At 41.7% G+C, this 23,081-nt stretch overlaps 2 protein-coding genes across 4 annotated transcripts; one reads left to right on the top strand and one right to left on the bottom strand.

Annotated features, from left to right (window-relative positions):
• The first annotated feature begins 273 nt into the window (after positions 1-273).
• On the top strand, positions 274-10,997 carry LOC126609155 (uncharacterized). The gene is made up of 4 exons (XM_050277150.1): positions 274-850; positions 929-1,084; positions 1,171-1,470; positions 10,636-10,997. Exons 1-4 carry the CDS (start codon positions 460-462, stop codon positions 10,995-10,997), a joined length of 1,209 nt encoding a protein of 402 aa, XP_050133107.1. The 5' UTR covers positions 274-459.
• A 2,485-nt stretch (positions 10,998-13,482) lies between these two features.
• LOC126609033 (imidazoleglycerol-phosphate dehydratase 1, chloroplastic-like) lies at positions 13,483-16,097 on the bottom strand. Of its 3 annotated transcripts, XM_050277051.1 has the most exons (8): positions 15,755-16,094; positions 15,542-15,666; positions 15,170-15,274; positions 14,945-15,037; positions 14,443-14,517; positions 14,191-14,253; positions 13,894-14,003; positions 13,483-13,738 (listed from the first exon to the last, which is right to left on the bottom strand). In XM_050277051.1, exons 1-8 carry the CDS (start codon positions 16,017-16,019, stop codon positions 13,711-13,713), a joined length of 864 nt encoding a protein of 287 aa, XP_050133008.1. In that variant the 5' UTR covers positions 16,020-16,094; the 3' UTR covers positions 13,483-13,710. The 3 variants fall into 3 exon arrangements, with proteins under 3 accessions (XP_050133008.1, XP_050133009.1, XP_050133010.1); XM_050277052.1 differs by lacking the exon at positions 13,894-14,003 and having other exon boundaries at positions 15,755-16,097; XM_050277053.1 differs by lacking the exon at positions 15,170-15,274 and having other exon boundaries at positions 15,755-16,097.
• Positions 16,098-23,081: the final 6,984 nt, after the last annotated feature.

The raw sequence follows: 23,081 nt of genomic DNA, 5'->3' as shown, positions 1-23,081 counted from the left end.
ATCGCTTTGCACCATCTTCATGTGGGTAATATAGGAACTTCCTTATGTTTTGATCATGCATGTAGTGATAGAATTTGTTTCTTCTTATTGTAGATGTCAGAGCCTGGAAGTTCTAGTGATGAGGGCTCTTCTAGCTTTAGCTCTAAGTCTGAGTCTGCAATGTCGGAGTCTTCAGGATCTTTGTTAGAGTCCTGTACTAGAGAAACATTGGATGATCTTCCCAACCGTCGAACTTTAGCTATTGCTAGTTCTTCCTCCATGGCGTTGGGTGAGGGGGTTGTTTTTGATGCCATACCCATAGTTCGCTCTGAGTTCACAGCAGACCATCTAAAGAATAACTTGTTAAATAATGAGAAGCAGGTTGAGGCGCTAAGGCAGTCATGTAATATCCCTCGTAGTGTAGGGATACGCTTGGTACATGATGAAGAATGGCCTTCTGAGCCTCCCCAGGGTCATGTTATGTTCTACACCCAGATATTACTGACTTTAGGGGTGAGACTACCTTTACATCCGTGGTTGCAAAAGATGTTATCTTTGATCGGATATGCACCTGGGCAACTCAATCCTGGTTTCTGGGATACTTTGATTGGATTTTATATCATTTGGATGGAGTGTGGGTTGTGTGAGCCTTCCTTCCATCAGTGGCGTTACTGTTACAAGATGCGCCCAGCAAAATCATGCACTGGTTATGCCGAGTGTGCATGTCGGAGTGAGAGAGAGCGTATTGTGTATGGTAAGAAAAAGGCATACTACACATGGAAAAACCGTTGGTGCTTTCTGTATAATGATTGGGAGTATGATAAGGGTGTCACGCCTGAGCGACGTGTGCTTACTCACTTCCAGACTGTAGGTTGTAACGTATCAACCGTTCGTACTATTTGCTATTTGTTGTGGTCTTTTCTTGCTTCTAACACTTTGCTTCATGTAGTGACGCGGGGCACCATCCAACTGTTTGGGCAGGAGCTATCTGACATAGAGAAGGTGTTGAGGGTGCCCAAAGAGGATAGACACTTAAGCAAGCTACGACCCTTATTTCGTCGGTACGGTTTCCAACCCTTAGTTTCCGAGAGCCAGGGACGATCGAGTAAGTTGTATCCTTCATGTAAACTTAGCTCAATTCCTTACTTTATTTGGAAAGTTGTATTTCTTATTTTGATTTTCCTTATGCAGTGGAGAAGGTAAGCAAGAAAACAGGGACTAGCACCCATAAAAGGAAAGCACCAGTGTTAGTTCCTTCGGAAGACATCCTACCGCATAAGAAAATTCATAAGTTCCGAGGGGAACCATCCGTTAGACCTAAGTCCCAAGATGGGGTCCTTAAAGGGCCTGCCTTTAGGAAGACTGGAGTCGAGGCCGTTGATAATGCTGCTGCCGTAGTTGCAGGAGAAGGGAGCCGACTGTTGCCTCATCCTCTTACTATGGAGCACACTGTCCAGGAAAGTGATCCTGGTTCCCGCCATGAGGGGAAAGGCAAGGAAAGAGCTGGCAGTGTCCCGTGGAAGGACTTGAGGGTTGCCACGCGGCCAAAGGATTTTGGGGATATCAACAATTGCTTGGCAGGGCGTCGATTCGCCTTCGATGAGCTCGGAGAGCCCTTAGCTAAGGATGAATCGGATTGCGACCGGATGTTGAAGCTGTCTTCATATGTGAGTGTTACTTTGTCATTTCCTTACTTTTTCCTCTTTATTATCATTATTTAGGTAGTGATGATCGTCTTGCCATGCAGGTCATGGTCGAGTATCACGACAGACTGCAAGAGGTTGAGCGGTACAAGGCAAAACTGAAGGAGAATAAGCAGCTTGTGGACGAGGCCCGAAGGAATAAGGGACTTTTGACTCAGGCTCTCCAACTGAAGGACGAAACCATGGAGAGCTTGAAAAGGCGAAATGGTGAGAACCTAAGGCTTAAGAAATTGTTTGAGGCAACTAAAAAACAGTTGGAGGTGGCTACCTTGGAAGTATCCAAGGTTAGGGGAGAATTGGATGGTGCCTTAGTTGAGATTTCTGAACTGGAGAAGAGCATTCCAACTGAAAGGGAGGCTGCTGTGCAAGAATACTTAAGTTCTTCGACCTTTCATCTTGCTATTAAACCCTACTGTGCTCAAGAAGCTCGCTTTGAAAAAAGGAAATGGATGGCCGTCCTTGATCGTTATGATGATGGGAGCATTCTTCGAAAATACCACGAAGATATAGATGAGCATCATCGAAAGGGCGAGACATTTGTCCTTGCTGTTGATCCTAGCAGCGAAGATGAGTCTGATAATGAAGATAGTGCTGATGCACAGACTCAGCATGGTGAAGAGGATCTTGGGGATGCAGAGGATGATGGTAGGACGCGGAGTGATACTGCCAGGGGTTCGGCTTCAGATGAGAATGAATAGCAGTGTCTTTACTATCTGCATGTATTCTGGATGTAGTAGTCTGATGTGTGTATAACATGTGCCCATGTTATAAGCTTGAGAGTTTTGGATTTTAGGTGTTTATGAGTGTTTGCACTATTATTAATGCATGTTTGGCTATGTATGAATAGATCTATTGTTTGGATATAAGCCATTGTTTGGTTGTTCCTTTCTTTGTATAGTCTTGTCGACACATACTTAGATTTTGTTTCGTGTTGGATATATCTGCTTTGAGGTTTCAACACTTGAGTGTTCCCTTGCTAGGAATGTAAAAGAGTGAGGGCTGAGTTGGCTAAATTACCTCTTTATTGAATTCATTGCCAAATGGCCTTCATTACATAGGATGCCGAACGGCTATAGCTCAACACTTGTACATCGTGAGTCTATTTGTAGTAGTACTTCAAGTGATCAGCGTTCCATGGATGGCCAAGGGTCTTGCCATCGGAGCTTCTAAGTGTGTAAGAGCCAGGGCGACTGATGCCAATGACTTCATACGGTCCATCCCAGTTTGGACTAAGTGTGCCTTCACTCGGGACTCTGTCGCAGAGTAATCTTTTCTTTAAGACCCAGTTTCCTATTTTGAAAGAACGAAGCTTGACCCTAGAGTCATAATAGTTGGAGATGCGCTGCTTGTAGGCGACATTCCTCAAGTGAGCTTGGTTTCTGTGTTCCTCGACTAAATCCAAGTTGAGGGTGAGTTGTTTGTCATTTTCACTTTGAATGTAGTTCTGGACTCGGAATGTTGCTTGCTCGAGCTCAACAGGGACAACCGCCTCTGTGCCAAAGGCAAGTGAGAATGGAGTTTCTCCTGTTGAAGTCCGATATGAAGTGCGATATGACCAAAGAACTTGGGGTACAAATTCTGGCCAACAGCCTTTAGCTTTGTCCAAGCTGGTTTTCAAAGTGCGCTTGATCATTTTGTTGATGGCCTCAACTTGTCCATTAGACTGGGGATGAGCTGGAGAGGCAAAGCATAAGTTGATGTTGAACTTAGAGCAGAACAACCTGAACTTCTTGTTGTCAAACTGTCGCCCATTGTCAGTGACTATCGCATTGGGAATGCCGAATCTACAAAGGATGTTCTTCCACACGAAGTCTTCTATCTTTGCCTCAGTAATGGTTGCCAAGGGTTCTACTTCGGCCCACTTTGTGAAGTAGTCCACTGCAACGACTGCGTAACAGACTTTGCCCTTCCCTGCCGGCATTGGGCCGATCAAATCAAGTCCCCACTGGGCGAAGGGCCAAGGGCTGATCATAGGAGTAAGAGGCTCTGGAGGGGAATGAGGAATAGTTGCATATCGTTGACATTTGTCACATGAGCGGGATACTTTGATGGCATCCTGGTGGAGTGTTGGCCAGTAATATCCTTGGCGAAAAGTCTTGTGTGCTAGGGACCGAGATCCAGCATGATCTCCACAGACTCCCTCATGTATTTCCCGAAGGACGATTTCCGCCTCGGCAGGCTTAAGACACCTTAAGTATGGCAGGCTAAAACCTCGCTTATAGAGTTGATCATTGATGATCAGGTAGCGGGTAGACTTGTATCGAATTTGCTTAGCCTGGACTTTATCATTTGGGAGGGTGCCATGAGCAAGGAAATTATAGATCGGGGTGATCCAACTATCCTCCTGTTGTAAGTTGCATACTTCTGCGGCCATGGTGCTTGGTGTTGCCAACAGTTCGACATGAATTTTTCTTCCAATCTTGTCTTCCACAGCTGAGGCGAGGCGAGCCAGGGCGTCTGCATGACTGTTTGCCGCTCGAGGAACTTGGGTGATCTGGTAGTGGAAGTGCTTGAGCAAAAGTTGTGTTTGCGCAAGATATGCTGCCATGGAGCTGTCCTTAGCATCAAAGTTGTTGGTAACCTGGTTGACCACTAATTGGGAGTCACTGAAAATATCAATTTGTTTAACCCCGAGGTGTTTGGCCAAACGTAATCCTGCTAGAAGGGCTTCATACTCGGCCTCATTGTTTGATGCCTTGAATTTGAAACGAAGAGCATACTCCATTGCTACTTTGTCGGGCGTAGTCAAGACTAGTCCCGCTCCACAGCCCTGTTGGTTGGATGAGCCATCAACATACAGACTCCATGCTGAGGTCGTTGATTCTACCTTCTGAGCTTCCGGGGGTAATGAAGCCACTGCTTCAGGTGTAGAAGCAATGTCAACCGGATATGTGAAGTCGGCAATGAAATCTGCTACTGCTTGACCTTTTTCGGCTGGTTTTGGTTGGTAGGAGATGTCAAACTCACCCAATGCTATCGCCCATTTGATCATTCGCCCAAACGTGTCAGGACTCTGGAGTATCTGTCGAAGAGGGTGATTGGTAAGCACGATGATGGCGTGTGCTTGGAAATAAGGGCGAAGTTTCCGAGCAGACATGACCAATGCTAGAGCTAATTTCTCAATGTTGGAGTATCGTGTCTCCGCATCTTGTAGGGCTTTGCTAGCGTAGTAGACAGGTCGCTCAATATTCCCATCCTTTCGAATGAGAACGGAACTTACGGCTGAAGCTGATACCGATAGGTAGATAATGAGAATGTCTCCTACCTCGGGCTTGGAGAGTAGAGGGGCTTTACTCATGTACTCCTTGAGGTTTTTGAATGCCTCGGCACATTCATCAGTCCATGTAATGTACTTCCTACTTCCCTTAAGTGCTTTAAAAAAGGGAGCACATTTGTCTGTGGCCTTAGAAATGAACCTGGTTAAGGCTGCCACCTTGCCAGTAAGGCTCTGGATGTCCTTTGAAGTTACCGGTTCCTTCATGTCGAGGATTGCTTTGATCTTCTCGGGATTAGCTTCAATGCCTCGTTGGCTAATCATGAAACCTAAGAATTTGCCAGAGCCTACGCCGAAGGCACATTTGTTGGGGTTTAACCTCATTCGATACCTCTTCAAAATAGTGAAAGTTTCAGATAGGTTGGTGATGTGTTGGTCAGCATGTTTGCTCTTGACTAACATATCATCAACGTAAACTTCCATGCTCTTCCCAATCTGCTCGGCGAACATTGAGTTGACTAGTCTCTGATAAGTCGCTCCTGCATTCTTTAGGCCGAAAGGCATGACTTTATAGCAGTATAGTCCTCTGTCGGTAGTGAAGGCTGTGTGTTCTTGATCCGAAGGGTTCATGAGGATTTGGTTGTATCCTGAGTAAGCATCCATGAAGCTCAGGAGTTCACACCCGGCCGTAGAGTCTATAAGTCTGTCAATAAGAGGAAGAGGGAAGCTATCTTTCGGACACCCTTTGTTTAGGTCGGTGTAGTCAACACACATTCTCCACAAGACCTTTTGAAGCAAAAGACTTTCTTTGGTCGGATTTTTCTTAACAAGGACCACATTTGCTACCCATGTCGGGTAATTGACTTCGCGGACAAAACCTATGCCTTTGAGTTTTTCAACTTCTGCTTTCATTGCCTCGTATCGTTCAGCGTCATAAGATCTTCGCTTCTGTCTCACCGGCTTGATCTTGGGGTCAATACTCAAACGATGACAGATGACATCGGGAGAGATGCCTGGCATGTCCTCGTATGACCAGGCGAAGACTTCAGTGTTCTCTTTCAAAAAAGATATCAATGCTAACCGAAGGGGTGGTGACAATGTGGTGCCAATCTTCACCATGCGATCTGGATAATCTCTTGAGATAGGTACCTTCTCCAACTCTTCAGCAGGTTGGGCTTGCTGGGTGAAAGAGTCATCTCGAGGATCATCGGGTTGATTGTTGCTATCAGGAAGATCCAAGTTCGCTTCATCTAGGCTGGTCTTTGTGACTTGGTCATGTACAGACAGGGTTTCCTTGGGTCCGGGCAAGTGTTGTTGCTTAACTGAAGTGTTGTAACATGATCGTGCACTAAGCTGATCTCCTCTGATGTAGCCGTTACCATGGGGGGTTGGAAATTTCATCAACAGCATATGCGTGGATACCATAGCCTTGAGATCATTGATGCCTGTGCGCCCAAAGATGACATTGTATGCCGTTGGGCAGTCAACCACTAGGAAGTTAGTGGTAATGGTAGCCGTGTAAGGGCCTGTACCAATAGTAAAGGGTAAATGTATGCTCCCTAAGGGTTGCACGATATCACCGGAGAAGCTTATCAGAGGAGAAATCGAGCGATCGAGCAAGTGTTCAGCTACACTGAGCGCCCTGAAAGCTTCGGCAAACATGATATTGACCGAAGCCCCTGTGTCTACGAGGATTCGTCGAACATCAAAGTTGGCTATGTGAGCCTCCACGATCAATGGGTCGTTATGAGGGTAGATGATGCCTCTTTCTTCCTCAGGGTAGAAACATATCGGATCCCAGTTAGGTTTTTGATACTTCCCTCCCCTGATGTCTTCCACGTGAAACACTTGGTGACCAGGCCTCAGACTTCGTTCACTGTTTTTCATGGCCCTATTGGAAGATTCAGATATGGGTGTGCCGCCGCTTATGGAATATATGACATTCACCTGGCGTTGGTTACGGTTATCCCTTTGAGGGTGAAGAAGGAATTGATCAATTTTTCCTTCTCGTGCCAAAGCTTCAATACGATCACGGAGGATGATACATTTCTCGCTATCATGGCCGTTATGCTCATGGTAGCAACAAAACGTGCCCGCGTTATTCGGGGGCGTGTAATCTGGGTGCCTCGGCTTTGGTTTTGGTATCAGGTGAGTTATGCTGGGGTAAATGGCCGCGCATGTGGCATTCAAGGGCGTGTATGTCTCATACCTTGGGGTAGGGGGTATCTTGACGCGGGTTTGACCCACTGCATTGACTGTCTGGGGGCGAGCGTTATTGTGGCGATACCCTTGGTTATCGGGATAGTGTCCCTTACTCTTTTTACTGAAAGGAGAGTGGTGAGGATGGAAATCCTTCCTCTTGCCTTGAAATTGATATGTCTGTTGATTCGGTGAAGCATTATGCAAGGCATGGGGAGGTGCCACTGCTGTTTGGGAAGTCGAGGTCTTCTCATTTAGGTGAGTCTGGCTTCCACCTCCCACTTGTTGATAAAGGATGGTTGTAGGGGGTTTCTCCTGATATGTCTTTGCCTCGGCGGAGGCATGGTTATAAGCCTGCGCCATCACCTCAGAGTAAGTCTTCCAAGTATTGGCATTGATCATGTATTTAAAGAAACAATCACGTAGGCCTGCCGTGAAGGCTTTGAGGGCAGTCTTGTCATCTGCCTCGGCACACCGGGAGTATTCATGGCTGAAGCGGCCAGCATACATACGTAATGACTCGTCTGGCTTCTGGCGGATAGTGTACAAGTCATCTGCAGAGTGCAAGCGATCGGTTTGGAAAATGTGTTGGGAAACAAATAGTTTCCTCAATTCCTCAAATGAGTCTACCGTCTCAGGTGTAAGACGACAATACCAATTTAGAGCTCCACCAGAGAGGGTGGAGGGGAAGAGAAGACATCGCTCTTCGTCGGTGTGCATCCGGTATGCCATGGTGGACTCAAAGAGGTTAAGGTGCTCAATCGGGTCCTCTTTTCCAGTATAAAGTTGCAAGCCAAGCTTTTGCTTTGTCTTTGCTTGAAGGGGGGTGTTGAGGATCCTCCTTGTAAGAGGGCCAGGCCTGGGTTGGTTCCAGTCAGGTATTTCAGCCTGACGTTCAGCCTTCAACTTGTTTACTTCCTCAAGAAGTTGTAGGACAAGGGGGTCCTGAGCGGAGTTATGTGTCACTGGAGCTTTCTTTCGTAAATCTCCATCTCCTCTTGGAATTAGGAAGGTTTGATCAAGGGCATGTGATTTTTCCCTGGACTCGCTGTACTGGCTTCCAGGGTATGTCTGTCGGAACACCTCTGAGTCCCATGTACCCTCATGTCTCTCTGGGACTTGTTGCCCCTTCCCCAAATTGGTGGCCGGCTTGGGCCGTGGCAGGGGACTGAGTCTCTCAGAAATCCTTGGGTCATTAATCTTTGAGCTTATATGGATGGAATTCTCTCGACGTTGCTTCAGGAAATCCCGACAATCGCGAAAGACGGCTTTCGATCCTTCTGCCCCTTCAGTAAAGAGGTGTCTCCCTCCACTTCTCATGGTTCGGGTCGAAGCAACTGGGTTAAGAGAAGCCTCATGTTGATTATCAAGTCGAGGGGTAATCTGTTCCCTATCAGGGATATCTATGTCGAATGCATGTGACCCTCCATGTTGGAGGGCACCCAGTTGATGGTTGACTTCCACGGGGGCAACAAGCTCGCGTGTCTGAGCTTGCCTAGCTTCGTGGAGTGTCTCGAAGAGCTTCTCATATTGCTCCTGGAGGACCTCATTCCTCATTGCTATCTTGTTGTTCTGAGCTTCCAACTCATCGACTTTAGCTTGAAGAAGAACTCGTTTTCCTTCCTTCTTTCGTTGTTTCGCACTATGTGCAAGGGGGGTGTCATTCTGTGTGCTGTGGCTTCCTTCGCTTCCCATGCTGGAGAGGGATGCCTGATCAAAAGAAAGTGTACGAATGATAGAAACCAGCTTGACACAGCTGAAGAGAGTAGGGATAAGTGTCGTTTCCCACAGACGGCGCCAAATGTTGATGCACAAAATCAGCGAAGACTTTGGTACAACAGAAAGTGTCAGGTTTTGTGACCTTCGCTTGGTTGCTTCGGTCACTAGTGAGGATAAGTACGTAAATGAATAGAGACAGAGAAGCAAACACAGGATGTACGTGGTTCACCCAGATTGGCTACGTCCACGGAGTAGAGGAGTTCTTATTAGTAGTGAAGGGCTTACACAAGTACAAAGGATCAAGCTCTCAATTTAGTGAGTTCTTGTGAATGATTTAACACAAATGGCATTAGGCAATATTGTGGGGGAATGACCCCTATTTATAGAAAAACTTGTAGCTTTGTCACATTGACATGTGTCATGTTATGATTGGTTCTTGATGTTGACACGTGCTGCGCTCTGATTGGCTTCTAATCTTGACACGTGTCGAGTAGTGATTGGCCTCCTGGTCGGAGGGGAACTCTTCTGGGTCCTTGACAGTATAGCGTTGGCCGGTGCTCGGTAGTTTCGGGATTGGTCAAGTATGGTACAAACAAACTTAATGTCAGACAAAATTGAGTCAGTGGCCTTATATGTTCCTTCTTTTCCTTTCCAACTCCTATCTATGGGAAAAATCACCAATACCTTGAATTGTTTAGCCATCTTCTCTTCTCACAATGTCATTTTTCAGGATTGTGTCACCAAGAAGACGATTGGTGAAGGGTTTTATCTAGATGGTCTCTATTACATATCAAAGAGTAGTTCCAAAGGGTTTCAAGCCAAGTCCAATTCATCCCAAAATAATCAATTGTGGCATCAACGTCTAGCTCATCCTTCTCAACCTATTTTGTCTTCTTTGTTTCCAAACTTAGGGAAGGATTTAATTCCATGTGAAACCTGTCATTTATCTAAGGCCATAGATTGCCTTTTAACTCATCCTTATCTAAGGCCAGTAAGTTGTTTGAACTTGTTCACTCAGATGTATGGGGACCAACGTGTGAATCTTTGGATGGTTATAAATATTATGTAATATTTGTTGATGATTTCTCTAGAGCCACATGGTTGTACCTTTTAAAGTCTAAGAGTGAAGTAATGGAAGTGTTTACGGATTTTAATAATCTTGTTAAGAACATTTCTCCTCTCAAATTCAAACCTTAAGATCTGACAATGGCACCGAATACATGTCCCATATCATGACACAATATTTGAGCAATCATGGTATCATGCATCAAACAAGTTGTGTTGGCACACCTCAACAAAATGGTGTAGCCGAAAGAAAAAATCGTGACATACTTGAAAATACTAGAGCATTAATGTTACAAATGAATGTACCAAAAATATTTTGGTCTCAAAGAGTCATGGCTGCTGTCTACATCATCAATAGACTTCCTAGCCGAGTCTTAGATTTTAAATCTCCTCTTGAGGTCATGAACGGAAGGAAAATTAACCTTTCACATCTTAGAGTCTTTGGTTGTGTCTGCTTTACTCATGTTCAACCACATCATCGAGATAAATTGGATCCTAGAGCTCTTAAATGTATTTTTCTTGGTTATTCATCAACACAAAAGGGATATAAGTGCTATGATCCTCAGCTGAGAAAAATGATTATAACTAAAAATGTTCGATTCCATGAAACTAATCCTTTTTTTAGCAAGTCCCTTGAAACCACAAGTCAGGGGGAGTGTATATTTGATGTGTTTCCTCTACCAAGAATCGGGCTCAATAATGCTTCAACAAGAAGAGGTTCCAATAATGATGAACCACATGCACCACTCACTGAAGGTAACAATGAAGGCATTCATCCTGATGGTTTTATGCTTGATGATGACAACGACAACCAAGATAATCTTCAAAGTGTGGCTAATAATTTGAACGAGTGTGAGACAACTGTACCAGCACCACGATGCAATCCTATGCGTAATAGACAACCTCTTACAAGGTTTCAAGATTTTGTCACTTACAATCCCAAGCATCCAATCTCCAATTATGTGTTGTATCAAAAGTTGACTCCATCTCATGCTGCATTTCTTAGCACCATCTTAAGTCACAGTGAGTCTCAAAACTTTCATGAGGCTAACAACCAAGATGTGTGGAAAGAAGCAATGAGAGAAGAACTCAAAGCACTAGACCTACACAAAACCTGAAGCATCACCAAACTTCCACAAGGAAAAAATGCAGTGGGTTGCAAATGGATCTATAAGATCAAGTTTAATTCAGATGGTTCAATTGAGAGGCATAAAGCAAGGCTGGTGGCTCGGGGATTCACACAAACATTTGAGGTGGATTAAAAAGAAACTTTTGCACCTGTTGCAAAAATGAACTCAATTAGGGTTTTATTGTCCGTTACTGTTAATAAGGGTTGGTCCATATACCAAATGGACGTGAAGAACGCCTTTCTACATGGTGATCTTGAAGAAGAGGTCTATATGAAATTGCCACCAGGGCATCCTCAATGCCATGAGCCTGATTTAGTGTGTAAATTGCACAAATCGATTTATGGACTGAAGCAATCTCCACGAGCTTGGTATGCCAAACTAAATTCAGTGCTTAATAGCATTGGTTTCACAAGAAGCAATGCAGATTCATCATTGTTTGTTCATACTAGAGCTGTGGGCAAATTGGTTGCGTTGATATATGTGGATGACTTAATAATTACAGGTGATAATGCTGAAGAGATTTCCAAACTCAAACAGTCACTTCAACAAAGATTTGCAATTAAAGATCTTGGGGTGTTGAAGTACTTTCTTGGAATAGAGATGGCAACTTCTCACAAGGGACTATTTCTTAATCAACGTAAATACATCCTGGACCTACTCAAGGATGCTAAAATGAGTGATGCTAAGCCTGCAAATACTCCTCTCGATAGCAAGCTCAAACTTAACTTAGGGGGCACGCAACTCTCAGATATCAGCCACTATCAGAGACTGGTTGGTAAGTTAATCTATCTAACAATCATCAGGCCTGACATCACATATTCAGTGAGTACCGCCAGTCAATTCATGCACTCTCCCATAATCGATCATTTGAACCTCGTCAAAAGGATCTTACATTACTTAAAAGGGTCCGTGGGTCGTGGCATCATCATGAAGAAGAATGAAAACACCCAAATCATGGGGTACTGTGACGCGGATTGGGCAGGAAATGCAATCGATCGCAAGTCCACAACTGGTTACTGCACCTTTGTCGGTGGAAACTTGGTCATGTGGAAGAGCAAAAAGCAAACTGTCATCGCAAGATCAAGTGCCGAAGCTAAATATCATGCAATAGCATCAATCGCGTGTAAGCTGATATGGCTAAAGGGACTTCTGTGTGACTTAGGTGTGTTTACAACTCAACCTATGAACTTATTTTGTGACAACCAAGCAGCCATGCACATAGCATCAAACCTAGTGTTCCACAAGAGGACAAAACACATTGAAATAGACTGTCACTATGTACGTGAACAAGTACAGTCGCAGGTGATTCAAACGTATTATACAAGAAGCTCCGATCAGTTGGCCGATATATTCACCAAACCCTTGGCCTCTCATCAGTTTCAAAGGCTTCTGTCCAAGCTTGGATCCATCAATCTTCTGGATCCAGCTTGAGGGGGAGTATTGGAAGTCTTGGACAATAGGGATTTAGTTACTGTTTTCTAAGTGCCGGTTGTCTTTTCTTTTTCTTGTGTTTAGCAATTCTTGTATAGTGGTCAACTCCTTAATTCAAGGAGCTGCTGTTAGCTTTCCTAAAGCTGCTGATTATGGCATAAATTAAGGAAGGAGGGATAGCCTCCTTATATTTGGCTGTAGAGGTGGGTTGCAGATAAGAAAAGAAATACAAAAACAATCTTTGAAAAGCAACAGTACCATTTGTGTGAAGCTAACAAAAATATTTTAATAGTTGTATGTGTATGCACTAGCATGAGCTAATATAACAAATAATAGCCAGATTGCTTATGGCACATCATCATTTAACGGAATTTTCGGAAGTCACTTAACAGTGAGTTTAATGTATATAATATTGCGTTTACTGTTGTAATCGAGGTTTGATGTTGGAATGCGCCTCCCCTAATCGTTTGTATCACACTCCAAACCAAAATGGATATCAATTCATTTACACACACTACAATGACAACAATATCTGCTGCTCCATTAATTCAAACCGTAGAAGGCTAGCACCATACCACCCACCATTGCAACCATTGCTCTACTCTTTGTGTGTTTGTTTTGTTGACTCATAATGCCTTCCATGTGGGAGTAAAGTTGCATGGAACAAGTATGCTGTAACCGTGACGTTTTGGAACAATAACACTATAAAGATGTACTTTGTGGAAACGTTGGACAAGGGATTGCAGCCAACTCCTGGCACCTACATTGCCTTGTTTAGCATGCCATTGCAAACATCTGATTGCACCCATTTTTCATTATCAGCGGAAGAAGGCGACCCGGAAGATTTGCAAATAATCTTGATCGTGTTAGAATGTGGGATTTGAGTTCGATTTGAGTTGGAAAATCGGAGTTTTGGAAGTTGGAAGACTGATTTGTTAACATCAGATATATCCATAGAAAACAAATCATCCGTCGTTTCCTTATTTGTTATGCGGCTCTTTTCCCTTCACATTTTCATAGAAAACATATAGATCGCTTTCAGTTTCGGAACAAACTAAACTCTTAATAAATCAAAATCTTTGGTTTTGTTCCTACATGGAATCAACAACACGGAAAAGTTTATTCCAATTATAATGTTACACATACAGCAATGATCTGCCATGTAGACATAGACCAACAACGTGGCATCCATCACCGGAACCATTGACACTCTGGTAAATCTGATGATAATTTTACTTGCGGCTTAACATGGAAGACGGGATATGAAGCATCAAGAGCGTGACAAGACGCCTTTCGAACTGCGCAGAATACGCTCCACAAAGTTAAGATTGAGTTTCATATGCCAAAGAGAATTAATGGAATTTTGTCCAAAAAAAAAAAAAAAAATTAATGCAATAAACCATCCATTCAAAGACTATTATTCATTTTCAATTGAGATAAGTTCATTTCAAACCTTGGCACGGCCCCCAGGCGACGTGGGTCAGATTCTGTTGCTTGTCTGAGAGCCCTTGCAAATGCTTTGAAGGTTGCCTCAATAATATGGTGAGAATTTCTTCCAGCAAGCTGTGCCCAACCAAAAGAAGAAAACTGTCAGAAACAAGAAACAGAATCTGACCCACGTCGCCTGGGGGCCATGCCAAGGTTGGAAATGAACAATGAGATGGCAATTCAGTCGTTGAAGTTCACTTCTAGTCTGTGAACACACAAATATTTGGATGATTCAAGATTTTTAAGAAGCTCTGTATGTTACCTGCCGGATGTGGAGTGTCATACCAGAAGTATTCACCAAAGACTGGAAAAAATGTTCCACCAGCTATGAAAAGGACAGTTCCAACAACAATTAGTAAATTGGAACGCCTAATATTTCCAAAAATAAATAGAAAGAAAAGTTCTCATGTAGCTCCATAGAGTAACATATATGAAATCAATATCTCCAGCAATGCTTTATACATGGATAACATATGCAGCAGGAATTTGAAGCCTAAGTCTTAAAGTAAACTACCTGAGTGTCATATGTGCCAACCCTCTCGGTGGGTATCTGAAGATCATAACTCAAATGTGGCCGGCCAGATAAATCCTGAATAAAAACTTCCAGTTAGGTAAATATTTCTCACTTTTTGAATAAACAAGGACAAGTTGAATCTTATATATATATATATATATATAGCACTCTGATACTACTGTTAACTGGTGCAAGAGTCAACTCTTGTATGTGAAATCAAGTTATCATGATGAAGCTGAACCCTAAGGATAATCTTTACTCATTTTCATCATATTGTTTGGCATCAAACCTTATCCGGAAATAACCAAAATCTCCGAAGGGGTCATTTATGGCCTATGAGCCGTAAGTTTATATTTTGTAATGCATAAGTTGTTTTTAATCAACCTGTCATACCAACTGATAGCATTTAATTTGTTCTTAAACATTCAAATGAATATAAATGTTTCTCTTCAGATTTTAACACCACTAACTAATCTTACAGAAATGATGCCGTAGAGCATACCAGTGAGACATGTATGAGTGCTTCATCAAGTGGAGCAGAGAAGTCACCAAACCTGTTGATTCCTTTTCTATCGCCAAGTGCTTGAAGCAAAGCCTGCAGACCAAGCAAAATTAGCTTAATCAGCTGCCTACTCTGAGATACAGAGGAATCCAAAAAGTGAAGCTGGCAGACAATAGATTCTGAATTTTCCAAAGGAAACATCAAGATGCCTGCTTTCTACCGTACCGTTCCAATAGCAAGAGCAACATCTTCATTTGTGTGATGATCATCAATGTGGATGTCACCAGTAGCCTTTACATGCACATCCAGCAACCCATGCGAAGCAAGTTGCTGAAATAAACAAGTAAATAAAATAAAATAAAATAAAATGCACCACAAAAACAAAAACATAAAGCACTCAACTTTCTTCTCTAAACAGAGAGAATAGTATAGTTAAGCCTAATACCGAAAAAACGCGGTTTCAGGTATCCGAAATTACTTTTTCTACTATCAAAATCAATCCAAAACAAACCAAACACGATTAATACATCAATGCCTTTCACCAAAGATTGAATTTTGAGCTATAATTATGAGAGCTAAGAGAAACAGATTACTGACATCCAACATATGATCAAGAAACGGAATCCCAGTACTGGATTCAGCCATTCCAGTGCCGTCCAGGTTCATCTTGACCGAGACATTGGTCTCTTTAGTCACCCTCTTGACCTCCCCAATTCGAGCCCCTGCAAAAATTGCACCAGCAATTAGGAATCCCATTAAATTCCTAAACCCAGTTTAGCGATTGAGATTAGGATTAGGGTTAGGGTTTACCTGAGTTAATTGGGGTTGGGGTATCGGTGAGAGTGGAGCCGTTGTTTTCGGCCAGGGAGGCGCGCGGCGGAGCTGCTCTCTGAGAGTCCATGGCTTTGAGCTTTAAGCGGTGGAGGTGGTTTGGTTTTAGTGAAGAAAGTGATGGCCGGTGAGACGGCGGAGCGGGTGTGAGATTCGGACGAGAAACCGCGAAGGTAACCCGCCGTTTTAGCGGCGTAGGTGAAGAGGTTGGAATACTGGGTGGCGCGGAAAGTGATAGCTCCATTTTGTGAAACGGATCGGATCCTCACTCCTTTTTGTTAGGAGACTTTTGCAGTGAAATTGAAATGTTTTGAAGCAGAAAAAAAAAAAAAAAAAAAAAAAAAAAAAAAACGCGGTTTAATGGTAATTTCATTTATGTGTGCATTCTGTCTTTCATGGCTAATAGTGTTTTTTTGGTTTGAATAAAAAAAGTTGTTTGTTTGACATTGTTGAAATTATTTTAAAAGCAGCTTTTAAAAAAGTTGGGTTAAAATTGTGTTTGGTGAATAGAAAAAAAAAAAAAGTGTTCTTGGTTAAAATTAAGGGTCCAAAACAGCAGAAGTAGTTCTACCCTTGCTATTAAAAGCAACGTTTTTTTTTTTGTGTTTTTTTCACAGCACAGCAACCCCAAACTACCCCCTAAGACTCATTAAAAGCACTTTTAGGTAATGAGGCGCTTTACAAAGAAGTGCTTTAAGTGTGTCATTAAAACACACTTGAATTTATTAGAAGGCTGGCTCACTTGAGAGTGCTTATGTAAGAAGCACTTATGCTTACAACTATTTTTTGTATAAGTGTTTTTTGTCGAACGTAATCAGAAAGGTTCTTATCACAGTTGGTTCTTGAAATTGAACATTTTAATCAAAATGGTCCGTGAAATACATAATTCATCAATTTGGTCTTTGAAAATGAATCTCGCATATCAATTTGGTCCTTGATAATAAATCTCGGAAATCAATTTGGTCATTTCGTTGCTTTTCTCTTAAACTTTCTATTAGTGTGTTGATGTGGCATACTATGAATCTCACCTATCCAATCATATAGTGCCACATGAATTAATTTTTAATTTTCTTAAAAAATTGGTTTTATGATTAGTCTACGTGACACCATAAGATTGGATAGGTGAGATCCATTGTGTGCCACTTTAGCAAAATTTATTTTAATGACCAAATTGATGGATTCTCTATTTCAGGACCATTTTGGTCTAATTTCGAAGATCAATCGTGATAAAAACCTAATGAGAAACATTTTTAGTTGTGATAAATACTTCTATTTGATAAACCAAGTTTGAAAAGCTCATTTCCCACCACAACAATCAAAGGAGATAACAATGGAATCAGTCAACAGGAAGGCTCGCCTCAATATAATCCTTTAGCTGTTTGAATATTTTGAATTCAAACAGATTGCATATTAATATTTTGAATTTGTATTTTATGTAATTTATCTTTTGGTTTGTTTTGAAGAGTTCGTTCTTCACTCAAACTTGTAAAGTTCTATATAAATGTTAAATCAATATAAGCTCGTCATCGAGCACAATTCTTACATGGAATCAACCTTTTAACAGTCTCACGACAAATTTATTTCTCAAATACAATGCCTTTTTCCGTTGCCCTTACCAACGTTTCTACCTTCCTTCCTCTGAAACTTGATTGTCACAATTATCCTTTGTGGCATGCACAGTTAGTTCCGTTACTTCGAAGTCGAAGTCTGATGCCATTTGTTGATGGCACCTTTTTGACACCATCAACCTTCTCTTTGAATCATGGATCTAGCAAGACCAGATGGTACTTTCTTGGCTCACCAGTTCTCTTTCTCCCCCTGTTATGCATGTTGTTGTAAAATGCATCAATGCTACTGAGGCATGGAAAGCTTTGCAGGAAAGGTATGCATCCTTATCTCACAATCGAGTTATTCAACTTTGTGGGGAACTTCTAAATCTTCGTCGCGATGATCTTAATATTGCCGATTTTTTGGATAAAATCAATACTTTGGCTGATCAATTAGCTTTATCTGGTTCTCCTATAGCTGACGCTAATTTAATTACCACGATAATGAATAATGTTGGACCCTTGTATGAGAACAGTGTGGCATCCATACAAGCGCGAGAAACCCCTATCTCTTATGCAGCTTTGGAAGCATTGCTTCTTAGTGCTAAAACTCGCCATCTCACCTTCACTTTGTTTGGCAATACTCTAGTTCCTGCCAGGGCTGCTAATCGTGAAAGCAGGGTCACTGCACCTACAGATTTTACGCGCAGAGGAGGACGTGCTGTTATCCCTCATCGCGATGGTTTTGTGCCCCATCAAGCTCACCCCAATGCTCTTGCTAGTCCTCATCAAGGACGTTCCAATTGTTATCTTCTCGGTGCAGGTCATTCTTTTGTTTACAGACCACTACTTAAATGCCAGATTTTTCGCAGAAATGGGCACTTTGCTATTGACTGCTACACCAACATGAAAACTTCCTATGAAGGATGTGTTCCCAATGCTCGCCTCACAACACTTGCTACTCAATCTAGCTGTGTAGCCCAAGCACCCAATGCTCCCATAAGCTGGCTTCTGGACTCCAAAGGCAACACTCACATAACAAATGATCTTGGCCAACTTACAAATGCATATGAGTACATAGGCACAAGTCAAGTTAATGACGTTAATGGTGGCCAAGGTTTACAAATTTCCAAAATAGGAACATCCTACATTCACTTTCCCACTCACTCTTATACTCTCTATATATAATACCTTATATTGTCCTGATACCTCTCAAAATATCTTATCTATCAACCAATTTTCCTATGACAATGACTTTTTTTTCGTACTTTACCCTAATTTTTTTCATGTTCAGGATATCCGATCAGGGATGACCCTTTTATTTGGCCGGAGTAACATTGGGGTTTATCCATATGCATGTTTCAATTCCAATAAAAGACATGGACTATTTTCGTGCATATGAGTTAGAGTCGATGATCGTGTTTGGCACTCCAGACTTGGTCATCCATAGTTATTTATCTTGAAGCATTTAGTATCAACTAGTAAAGTGCCTCTTACTAGGCACCATCTCAATTCTGTATGCCATTCATGCCCTCTAGGCAAAAGCAAGAAATTGTCATTTTCAGTATCAAATTCAATTTCACATTTTCCTTTACAACTTATTCATTATGATATATGGACGTCCCCGACTTTGTCAATTTCTAGATTTTGATATTATGTGATTTTCATTGATGATTATTCGCGATATACATGGTTATATCTTTTAAAATTAAAATCCGATGTGTTCTCGACATATATTAAATTTAAAACTGAAATGGAGAATAATTTCAACAAAAAATCCAAACTTTTCAAATGGATGGTGGAGTAGAATATATAAACAAAAAGTTCAAACAATATTTAAAAACACATGGCATTCATCGTCAATATACATGCCTTCACCATCCTGATCAAAACGGTATGGCAAAACGAAAACATTGTCATTTGGTTGAAACCGGCCTCACTCTTCTTGCTCATGCGTCCATGCCTCAAACTTATTGGGCTGAGGCTCTACATACTGCTAATTTTTCGATTAATCAACTGCCAACTAAAGTTTTGAAATTCATTTCTCCATACACAAAGTTGTTTCACCAAGAACCACCATATGATTTTTTTAAGGTTTTGGGGTGTGCTTGCTTTCCCTATTTATGTCCATACATGCCAAATAAATTGCATTTTCATTCCAAGAAATGCATTTTCTTAAGTTATTCACAAAATCAATTAGGGTATAGGTGTCTTAATCCATCCATGGGTCGTGTTTTCATGTCTAAGCATGTTGTTTTTGATGAAAATTGTTTTCCATTTCATGAAAAATCCGGTGTTACTCCCGCAACGTTCTCTCTGCATGATAGTAGTCCTATTGCACTTGGGATACCTGAAATAATTTTTAATTCACCACCAACTTCCCCAGTCCTTATCCCTACTTCATCTCAAACTTCCTTCACCCACTCTAACTTTATCTCAGAAACACACCTAACCTCTACCACACAACCTTTATCCCCTATTTCCTCTCCCATAGTTTACCTTTAGAACCATCACATTTTAACCCTCCACCCTCCCCTCATTTGACACCCTTAGGCCATCTCCAACCGAAGGGTCAAGAGAGCAGAAGGCCGAAAATAGCCCGAAAACCGTCTCCAACCGAGGGCTAGGCCAGAGGGATGTGGAATCTGAGAGGGCCCCACGAAATCAGAGAGGGCTGGAGGGCTGGCTAGAAAATCATCTATCATGTCGGTTATAATCGACAGGAATACATTTATAATATTTAACCGACATTAATACATTTATATTAAATATTATAAATGTATTCCTGTCGATTATAACTGACAAGAATTCTTAAAAAGAAATTTGAATCCAATAGCTAGCTGGCGCCAATTATCGTTGGATTCAATTTTTTTTTTTAAGGTTTTTTGGGCCTTTTTTAAAAAAAAAAAATTCTTCTTTTTCCCTATAAATACCTAAATTCACCATTCCTCACAAAATTTTCACCATTGCTACACCATTTCAATTCTCATATTTTATTTCCTCTTTCAAAAATCTATCCTTCAATTTTTTCAATAATTTTCAAATGGCCTCGTCTGCAATGAAAGGTAGGGCTTGGACTCGAAAAGAAGATGAAGCACTTTGCAAGGCTTATAGATGGGTGTCGGAAGATGGTGTGAGGGGGAATTGTCAAACAAATAACGGTGTTTGGACTTGTGTGTCCAAAAAATATTTAGAGTTCTATGAAGGCACCACTCCAGTGAATATTCGAAACCACGAGAGTTGTTCTTCAAGATGGAAGAAACATCTTCAGCCAAGTTTGAACAGATGGCATCAAGCATTGTTAGCAGCCACAAGTAGACATGAAAGCGGCGCCAATTACTACAACGAAGTAAGTGTTTTCACAATTTATTTTAAATATTTAATTATATTACATTTAATTTCCTTTAATTTTTTCTAGGTACGCCAAGCGGTGGAATTGTATATGGAGAGCAGCTCGAAACCCTTTCAATTTCACAGTTGTTGGGAAATTTGTAAAGGGTGGGTGTTATTTGAAGATCCACCACAGAGAGCTCCTACTCCGGTGTTCGGAACTACATCCTCAGCTGCAGATAAGGATGAAGATGGATCTCCAACCATTCAACAAACAAGGGTAGAAAATCCGTCTTGTGGTGAAGGTTTCATACCTAGGGCTATGGGATGAAACAAGGCGCGAAGGTTGAAGGAAAAGGGCAAGGCAAATGATGATTACGCCGCTCAACATGAAGTGGCGGCCTCATTCAGATTATTGGTGAGCAAAATGCCCTTGAGGCGGAAGAAAGGAAGTCTAGGCATGAAGAACGGGCCAAACAAATACAAGAAGAGATGGATGATAAGAATATGGAAATGAACACTTCAAATTACACTCTAATGCGTAAGACCTATTTTGATAGGAAAAAAAAAAAGAAATTATGAGCTGACGACAGTTGTTTACCTCTGACTATACTCCTACGATGGCAGATGATGAAGATGATCTTGATTATGGATATTAAATTTAAGTTGTTGTAGTTTTTAAATTTAATTTTTCGTTTTTAAATTTTAGTTGTAGTTTTTAAATATAAGTTGTAGTTTTTAAATTTAAGTTGTTGTTTTTAAATTTAAGTTGTAGTTTTTAAATTTAAATAATAAATTATGTTTAGCCCTATTGCCCTCGGTTGGAGACGGTTTTTTGTGATAGGGTTAAAACGAGCCCTCTGGCCCTTTGGCCCTCGGTTGGAGACGAATGCAAATATGGCCATGTACTGTTCATTAAAATATTAATATCTTGGAGGATCTTGGAGGGCCAGAGGGCTAAAACGAACCCTCTGGCCAGCCATTGGTTGGAGATGACCTTAGTCTCTCTAGGTTCCACATCTACCCATACCATGGTTATACGTGCAAAAGCTAGAATTTACAAACCTAATCTTAAGTATGCCCGTACTTCCACCATTACTGCATTGTCTGAACCTACATTCTACAGTTAAGCTAATAAATTTCAAAAATGGAGAACAGACATGGCTGATGAATTCAATGCTCTACAACGTGCTGGCACATGGTCTTTGGTGCCCTATCATCACTCTTCCATGAATGTACTTCCTAATAAATGGGTTTTCACATCAAGTGTAAGTCGATGGGTCGATTGACAAGTTTAAGGCTCGTCTAGTGGCGAATGGTTTTCATCATCAACCAAGACTTGATTATGGCGAATCTTTTAGCCATGTGGTGACTCATTTAACCATTCGTATGATTATTGCTCTAATTGTTCAGTTTTCTTGGCCAATACGATGACTGGATGTTCAGAACGCATTTCTACATGGTTCACTGTCTGATGAAGTCTACATGAAACAACCCACATGTTTTGTTGATCCTCAATTTCCCACACATGTCTACAAATTGTGGCGTTCACTGTATGGACTCAAACAAGCCCATCGGGCGTGGTTTCAATGTTTTTCTAATCATTTGGAACATCTTGGTTTTGTGGCTTCCCAAGCAGATTCATCACTCTTTGTGTATTGTCATGGATTAATTCGTATTTACTTATTAATCTATGTTGATGATATACTTATAATGGACAACGACATCCAGTGTATTAATAGTTTGATCAAGGACATAGGCTCGGCATTTTCCATGAAAGACCTTGGTCCTTTGAATTATTTTCTTGGCATGGAGGTTAAGGTTTTCATCTTTCTCAGTCCAAGTATATTTTGGATTTGCTCAAACGTACAAATATGGTGGATTGCAAACCAGTTTCAACTCCTGCCATCAGTGGCAAACGCCTTAGTTTGTATGATGGAGAACCATTACAGGACATCATCGAATTCAAGAGTGTAGTGGGTGCCCTACACTATCTCACCTTTACACGTCCTGATATCGCATTCTCCATTACTCAGGTTTGCCAGTTTATGCATAAACCCACCACTACACACTGGATTGTTGTTAAAAGAATTCTTCGCTATTTAAAGTCCACTCCTGATCATGGACTTGTGTACGGGGGCGGATCCAAAGAGGGACCAAGGTGGTCACAGGACCACCCGAAAGCTGGAAAAACGCCCATGAAGGTCCTCTAGGGACCCTCCAAATGTTTCGGTAGGGGGGAGAGATCTACTCCTAAGACTATATAGGCTACGCCAAGGCAATTATTTTGTCAAATAATATTATAGTCCATTCAAAATCGGATCCATCCATGGAAGAGGTGAAGGAATTGTAGGGCTCCACCAGCTTTCTCACGAGGAAGATGAAAGAGATGCTGACTCTTTTTTTTTCCTTCCACGCTATCGTTTTGG

Source organism: Malus sylvestris, chromosome 16 (assembly GCF_916048215.2).
Source record: "Malus sylvestris chromosome 16, drMalSylv7.2, whole genome shotgun sequence".
NCBI lineage: Eukaryota > Viridiplantae > Streptophyta > Magnoliopsida > Rosales > Rosaceae > Malus > Malus sylvestris.
This window is presented reverse-complemented; position numbering and strand designations above follow the sequence as displayed.